We start from the raw sequence: 8,145 nt of genomic DNA, 5'->3' as shown, positions 1-8,145 counted from the left end.
CAGCATCTGAGCTACTGATTAGAAAAGGGTTGAGAAAATGCTCCTAATAGCAGTGCCAGTAATCTATCAAAGGAAAGATTGACCTTTTGCTGTTTGTTTTTTTTCGGGGTGTTGTTTTGGCTTAGATATTTCTCTCTGGGAAGTTACTCAGGATGTTGAATCACATTTACTTGCAGCTTGATGTTTGCTAGCTAAGATCCAGGGAGGGGCAGAGCAAAAGATGTTCCAGTCCCTGTTGATCCACTTAGTGGCTCCTGGCCAATGTGCTTGGCCTTTTAGCCATGGGTGTGCCACCTCCAAACACTTTTTCAGTGTCTAGACCTCATGCCAAGGACTGCGGCTTTCACTAGACAGCAGGTGAGACACTACTATGTGCATTCTGCAATGAATCTAACTTTTGATTCCTTTTGAGAGAGGTTTTTTAGACACTGGGAGGTCTGGGGCTGACATCATCCTGCAAGATGCTAAATGCCTTCATTGCCAAGGATTAATTCCTTCTCTTGAAGGTCTCAGTCCATCAAGGAGAGAGGCTGCAAGAAAAAAACAAGCCATAATGAACATGAGCAAAGTCCAACATCTGTGTTTCATTATTCATCAATTTAAAACATTTCTGCCTGGTGCCAAGGCAGTTTAGGCAGATGGAGTATGCATCTGCTTTCCAACCTGTCTGAATATCTGCAATGATGTTGTGACAGACACGTGGGCTTGTACTCTGGGACCAATATGCTGGGGAAGTGAGGGGAAAAATCCCCACAGCTATGAAATGAAAGGATGAATTTAGCAAAGTCTGCCTTGAAGGTTCTCAGAAATAATCCCAAAAAGTGAATGAAGAACTGGATAATACTGGATACGTCTTCTGGTCAGTTCAGATCAGAAGTGTACCTTTGGAACAAATTTCTCAGTAGTTTCTTCTTACTATGCTTTGGTTCCCACTGTGGAACTGTCTCAGAGTACAGGAAATGGATCCTTTGAAACTCAACCAGAAGATGTGCTCCAACTGCTATTGGGCATGTAGCCCATGGCCCCAGATAAAGGGTAGTCCATGCTAAAACTGTTGAAACTTGTGTAATCTGAACATGGACACCTCAGCAACAACTCTTTCCTTTTATAGACCTGATGCTATTGTCCATGATACATGTTACTGTAATCAGTGTTATCTTTTTAAATCAAGAACATAGGTCGAAAACATAGCTGAGCATGGTAGGAAAGCTGCAGAATGGGATAGTTCAATTTTACAGGACAGATTTGCAAGGGGAAAAAAAATCCTCTGTTTGCAGTACAGAGATCTCTTCCCAACGAATGTTATCCGCATTTCCTTCTGTAGGACTATAAGGTGCTATTTCTCTCAGTTTAGGGAGAATGTAAGCACGTAGTTCAGCCCATTGCTTTTCTTGAGCTGGGATGCTTCCTTGAATTTAGAGCTTGCAATAGGAATCCCAGACTGATCAATAACTGGCTTCACCAGAAACCCTCAAGGTGTCTTGCAGACATTGCAGTTCTCTCAGCCTTTATCTAGGAGCAACGGAGAGCCTGGCCACAGGAACTGGGAAGGCCTTTCACAACATATTTCTTGCATAAGAGAAAGCAGGGGAAATGCTTTGAATGTGGGTGATATGGATAGAATATTAAAGCAAAAGCTCACAGCACTCTCCCTTTTCGTGAGCATCTTTCATAAAGCATGGATATGGATCCAGCCTCCCTGAAATCAGGAACTGTGTTGCCTTTGACTTTCTTGAAATGAAGACTCCTACTTAATCTTGCCTACCATCTAGCCACACAGAAGCAATGAACAAAAGTTTATTAATAACAGGCATAAATACTTACTGGGACTCACTGTAGGGTCCTAGGGCAAGTGTTTATCTCTCTTGTCAATGCTCGGTCTTGTATTTGATATTTATTTATTCAACTAGAGAGAAAAATTTCAAAGTGTGAAAAGAAAAAATGTTAAGTTCGACCCATGTATGGGGCCACCCCAGTGTTTCTGGATGACTGTGTAGAGACAGCACGTAAATCCCTTGTGAAAAAGCCATCAGCATCTCTGGAGAGTAGTTTTTCATCCCAGCACAATGTGGCATGACCACATATATGAAGTGCATTTTCCCATTCATGTCTAGATATTGCATACCATGATGATACAGAAAAATACCATCACAGCAATTCTAAAATCCAGAATCCTTGTAGGACACAGTTTATGCATGCACTGAGTTCAGTCCAAGTGTTTAACTAGAACATATTCTATAGAAAAAAAAAAACCCACAGAAAGTAGTGGTATCTTTTCTAGATACATAAGTTACAAAGATAGATGAAATCTGCTCACAGCCTGTTCAATTCAGGATCAAACATGAATTACTGAATGTACAGTGGATTTCATTAAGGGGATAGGAACAGCAGCAGACCATTATATGTTTTGTTCGTATTATGATAGATTAAAACATACCTGGTGTGTTGTTTTTTTTAAAACAAAGATTTATGTGAGAAAGTAATATGCCTTGCTACTGATAAGACAGCATGGCATTGAAACAGCTCTTGGCTTGAAAAACTAAGTGCCATTTTGATATTATCATTTTGGATTTTGTAGGATTTATTTTATTGCCAAGGTACTGATGTACAAAGTTAAAATACTTGAAATGGAATTCCCACTAGAGAACAGCTATTTCTTTTTCTCAAATTCGTGCTCTAATTTCTCCCTGTTACTTTGAGGCATAGCTCACCGTAAATAACTTGGGTTGACCTTTTAAGACTAGTACTTAAGGGTTCTTTCGTGGAATTTTTATATTTTGCAGCTGTAATGAAAATTCCTTCTTCTCTTTCTACTGTTAAATACTTACCTAGAAGAATTTCAGCTGGTTTTGATATAAGTCGAATGCAAAAGTTATTTTTAATTACACCTTACAGATAACAGGTTGAGAGATTAGTCAATTTGTAGTAATTTTTACCTGTGAAATCCAATTAGAATTAATTTAAGGTTAGTGGAGAAGTACAAACATGAGCTGTGGCTTATACCTGCAAGTAGCAGAAGTAGTTTAACAACTTCAGGTAGGTTAACTGACCTACATATCAACTGTTCTGACTGAAAGGAATTGCTTAAGGATGGCTACTTAGATTTGGACTGGCTACTTCAGCAGCAGCCAGTAACACTGGCAGGTGTTGAAAAAGACCAGATAATTAAGAGCAAGAGGTAAAAGGAAAATACCATGGAGGCTGGAGCAGAATGGAGTGGAGGGGCTCTACTTTAAGCACTAATGCTTTTTCTCAAGTACCCAGCAGTAAGCGAATAGCTCGTATCCACACTCCTTCAGTAAAAGACAATAGGTTCCTCTTGAAGCCTACTGATAGCAATTATAGATCCGTTAGTGTTGAGCAAGGAGAGTCATGCTAGGGTATAATTATTTACACAGACTTCATTTTCTGTGGCCCAACAGAGTTGCAATTGGCAAGATTAGAGAGGAGGTAAGGGAGCTGCTGCACTGTTGCTTTGTTGCTATGCTATTTATTTCATTGCTATTCTCTGGTTATCACACTGGCTCTTGTTTAGAGTGGGGGGATGATTGATTAATTATAAGTAGGGATGGGCAACAAGTAATAGCAGTATGTGCAGACACCGACTATAACAAACTTGTTGTTTAACAGGAATAAAAAGCATTATGTTGTACCCAGGCTCACCTTAGGAAAAATAAGGAATCGGGCCTTTGCAAGGGGTGAGGAAGAGCTCTGTGTTCTGGCTTTGGTTCTAGGGTGGGCTTCTGCACTTGGCAATAGGGAATCATGAATAAACTTCACACACAGCAAAAGCAACACTTCTAATATGATGACACCCATTTTTTTCAAAGACCTTCTCCATTCTTGATGAAGAAGAACGAAGAATCCAGATCAATGTTGTCTGCCTGCTCTTCGTCTTTGTTGGAATTCTTTCATTTTTCACACAGTTTCTACAGGTAACAGCAGTCCAATATGGGTAAATTTTGTTTCTGATCCCTTACTCTGTGGGTCTCTCTTTCTGTACTATATTTGTGTTTATTCTTATGCACCCCAGGGATACACCTTTGCCAAGTCTGGTGAGCTGCTTACAAGACGGTTAAGGAAAATTGGTTTCCAGGCTATGCTAGGGCAAGACATTGGTTGGTTTGATGACCGGAAGAACAGCCCTGGTGCTTTGACTACAAGACTTGCAACAGATGCCTCGCAGGTCCAAGGGGTAAGACCTGGTAGCTTAAGAATCGTTTTACTATAAGCACTGATTGAAGGCCTATTTCGGCACATTGTCACAGAAATTAGCTAGCATGCAACCAGCGAGGTCAGTGTAGATCAGTCCTTGGTCAGTCAACTTAGCTATTTCTATTTATCATAGACTGTCAGCGGGGAACTATTATCACTGTATTTACCTAAAAGCACAAATAGGGTCACAAATTACTGTCCATTATTCCTGCCTGTATTACCAGAACAAGAACACAAAAAGCAATAAAATACCAACCATCAATGGGATGGGAAGGAGCATCCAGTGCAAAAGTTTTAATTTCTTTTTTCTGGAGATGAATTAGCTTTTTGCTACAACGTGTGTTTATTTCAAAAACACATCAGACTAGTATTTTAGTGACATTCATCACTAATCATGTTTTCAAGTTTTCAGCATGGTATTGTGCTTGTTGTGACAGTTTTGACATAAACTGACAGTCCACTTGAAAAAAGTTTACAGTACTGGCTGGTGCTCCAGCTGGGGAACTCATGCAGCCGGTTCCAGTGTGACATAGTGAAAGTTCACTTGGGAAAGTGAACCACTAACTCCATGCGTTGTGTTCCTTAGTGGGTGAGGGTTCAACCATGCTAAGCGTTAAATGTTACCTATCTGAACTGATGCTTTGGTAGAAGTGAGTCAGATGCCATTTTACTTGGCTCCAATGCAAGCGATTTTCTAGAAACAAAGAAGGAAACATACAGATTTCTTTGTTACAAAAATTGTCCTGTTTCAGCTTGACTGAAGATGGTGGGTCAGTTTTTAAAGACTACTAATGGATGCTTTAGGAATTTAAAAGGCAAATGAGAGAAGAAGTTCCCAATACCCCTGTCAGCAGCAATTTCTACAGCATCAGAGAAACCAGCTGCAAACCTCTTCAGCTGTTACAGGCACTTACAGGGCATATTTTAATTGAAATAAACAAACTTGTAAAGCACTGACCGAACCATTTAATAGCCTTCTAAGGGACATCTTTGTTCTAAGCACATGTACAGCAATGGGGCACAGCCATTCAGCCCACAGGTCTGGGGGGAAAAAAGAGAGCTTCTTGAGCAGCAGCGTCCTCCGCCTTTCACTGCCAGACACAGAGCTTAGCCAACTGCTGCTATTGCAGAGCGAGCTGAAGGTGAGAAGATGCATGCCAGTGTCCGGGCTCTGAAAATGTCTACATCTGCACCAAGAGTAAGAAGTGGACTCTTGGAGTGTGGGGGGGTGTTACAGCTGCAGGATCCAGGTAAGAGCAGCCCTATGGCTGCTCCTTTTGGTCGCCTCTGCAGAGCTGGGAGGTGTACCTTTCACCATGGCCAGGCTCGAGGCACCTTGCCCTATTGCTGCAGGTCAGAGGAGGAGTAGATGATGAGCATTTTTGTGCTGCAAGTTCACATCCTGCAAATGAATTTGACTGAAAATGATCAAGGATATCAAATGTATTTTTTTTTCCTAACACATAGCAACCTAGTTCCTATCTAGGGCTGCTGTTTACTGCTATGAAAGACAATAACTTCTGAGTAAATAAATAAGTTTATTACAAAGAATAGTGTTGTTGAAGTATATAAGGAGAAGATGAACGCATTCAATAAAGGTGATGTCAAAGGCATATTTAAAATTTTTCCTTAATAGACAGGCAGAAACGCAACTTTAATTCATCCTTTCTCAGTGATGTTTCTTAGTGATTTTAGTACAGCTGAGACTTTGTTTGTTAATAGTTAAGTTGCAAAAGGTTTCTGTTTATTATTTAAATCTAGATGGATAAATGTAGGGGCTAAACAAGAGTATTCAGATGAGTGATTCCCCAGGGAACCAAGGGAACTAATTTCAATAGTTAGATTATCTTTCTCACAATCATTAGAAACAATTTTCTGAGTTCTCATTGGAAAGTTTGGTGGGTGAAAGCAGTGTGGGGATTTGCAGTCCTTCTCTTGACACTATTAATTGGAAACAGTATATCCAAACTGGCTAAATTCCAGTGCAGTCAGCAGCTGTTGGTGCCTTATGATATTTTAATCTAATTTAGAGTTTTCTAAAGTTTTATAGGAAAATTTATTTGAAGATTATTGAAGTTACTATTGGAGTACAAGTCAGTCATCTCTGTTTCTTTTCTTTGAAGGCAACTGGATCACAGATAGGAATGATTGTCAATTCCTTTACCAACATTGGGGTGGCCATAACCATTGCTTTCTACTTCAGCTGGAAACTGAGTTTAGTTATACTGTGTTTCCTGCCATTTTTGGCCTTATCTGGAGCTGTGCAGGCTAAAATGCTGACAGGATTTGCCTCTCAGGACAAGAAAGCGCTGGAAGCTACTGGACGGGTAACGTTATTTAAAAATGAATTTATATTTGCGGTCACAGGTAGTTGAAAAATCAGCATTTGGGACCATCAGTAATTCAAACTTACCGGCCACTGTTGAGTGCTGCTAGGAACAATCTTCAATTCCAGACAGCCAAGGAAGAATTAAGACCTGACCAACTGCCCACATTTAGAATGGTTTAATTATTTACAAAAAGTGATAAATCAAAATACTGCCTTGACAAGGACAGAAACTTCACTAATGAGTCAAGGCATCAGCTTTTATCCGACAGAATGACCCAGAGGCTGGGATGAAAAGGGCACTCAATGCTTCAGCAGTTTTGGCGATGATTGATTATGTCTGGCGTTATTTTCTAATTTATTTGCCAGCACTGCATCCAAATGCTAAACATTCTGGGTTCTTCCACAGCGATTGCTCATCAGCCATGCTAAACATGGAAAAGCACAGTCTGAACAATCCAATTCACAGTACCTGCTTGTCCACTCCTTCACATTGTAAGATAATGCAAGAGATTTGCCTCTTAATTTTGGCCAGGAAAAAAACCCTGAAATTGGATGGAATATTTTTGATGATTTATATTCAGATCTCTTCCGACATGCTGAAAACATTCATAAACCATATACCAGACTATTGCTTCCCAAAGGAAAGCATCACACTATGAAGCTACTATCAAAGTCCAGGCAAACTACAGCATTTTAAATAATTTCTTAATAAAATTACTTGAGATAAGTAGGGTGAAATTAGGATCAAACAAACGGTCAATTTACTTCTATAGATGAAACTGTAGTGCTATTTTTTGGGGACAGAAATCCAAATTCTGACTGGCAACAAAGCACAGTATAAAGCCTACAATTAACTAAAGCTCCAGAGAAATTTCCATGGGGATTATCTATTAATTTCCTGTGTTGCATTTTTTCTATGTACATAGGCAAGCATTCGCTTACTCTTTGCCTATGTACAAGGTAAAAATCCTGGAAATTGTGTGTCTGATGTTAGAGGAATCAAGGTGTCACCCTCCATTTATATGTTCCATCTCTCAGGCTTTGGACACGAATGAGAGAAAGAGGGAGGGTGAGCAGGTGAGGAAACGTAGTAAATTCAAGTGGTTTTAATTTATGAAACAGAAGCTAGGGATAGCATCCCTTCTAACTCTTTCTCTGACTATTGCTATAAGTAAAACAAATAAAATAATTGAAATAAACATCTTTAATTAATAAATGCATGCAATCAAGGAAAGAATAGTGTTCCTAAAACCATTTTTGCTTTTGCGGATGTCCCATTTATTCCCATTACATGAAATGTCACAAGTGAGAGCGTGTGCCCGATTTCCTAAGTGTGCTCACAATAACTTAGGTCTAGTGGTGCAGACAGAGCATTACTATTGAGGATGTTAGTAGATAATTGCTTGTAGGAAAGTTTCTCTTCAGGTTGGCTGATGTTTGGGCCAGTCTGTATCATATCTGAATCAATTTGTATATGGCATTAGTGCCCTGTGTTCAGGAAAGAATCATGCATTTGTGAAAGAGCACACTCTCCTTTTCCAAGTAAAAATTAGGAGCTTTTACCCATTTTTTTTCTCTCCTCCAGATTTCCAGTGAAGCCC

At 39.7% G+C, this 8,145-nt stretch overlaps 1 protein-coding gene across 1 annotated transcript in view; it reads left to right on the top strand.

Annotated features, from left to right (window-relative positions):
- Window positions 1-8,145, top strand: part of ABCB11 (ATP-binding cassette, sub-family B (MDR/TAP), member 11) — a 42,790-nt gene that overhangs the window by 29,933 nt on the left and 4,712 nt on the right. Inside the window, exons 20-24 of the mRNA XM_009325414.1 lie at window positions 3,831-3,935; window positions 4,034-4,195; window positions 6,339-6,585; window positions 7,619-7,631; window positions 8,143-8,145. The exon at window positions 8,143-8,145 is cut by the window's right edge and continues 198 nt beyond it. Coding sequence (XP_009323689.1) covers window positions 3,831-3,935; window positions 4,034-4,195; window positions 6,339-6,585; window positions 7,619-7,631; window positions 8,143-8,145 — 530 coding nt within the window. The remainder of the gene's footprint in view (window positions 1-3,830; window positions 3,936-4,033; window positions 4,196-6,338; window positions 6,586-7,618; window positions 7,632-8,142) is intronic.

Source organism: Pygoscelis adeliae, unplaced genomic scaffold (assembly GCF_000699105.1).
Source record: "Pygoscelis adeliae isolate BGI_AS28 unplaced genomic scaffold, ASM69910v1 Scaffold106, whole genome shotgun sequence".
NCBI classification, from domain to species: domain Eukaryota; kingdom Metazoa; phylum Chordata; class Aves; order Sphenisciformes; family Spheniscidae; genus Pygoscelis; species Pygoscelis adeliae.
This window is presented reverse-complemented; position numbering and strand designations above follow the sequence as displayed.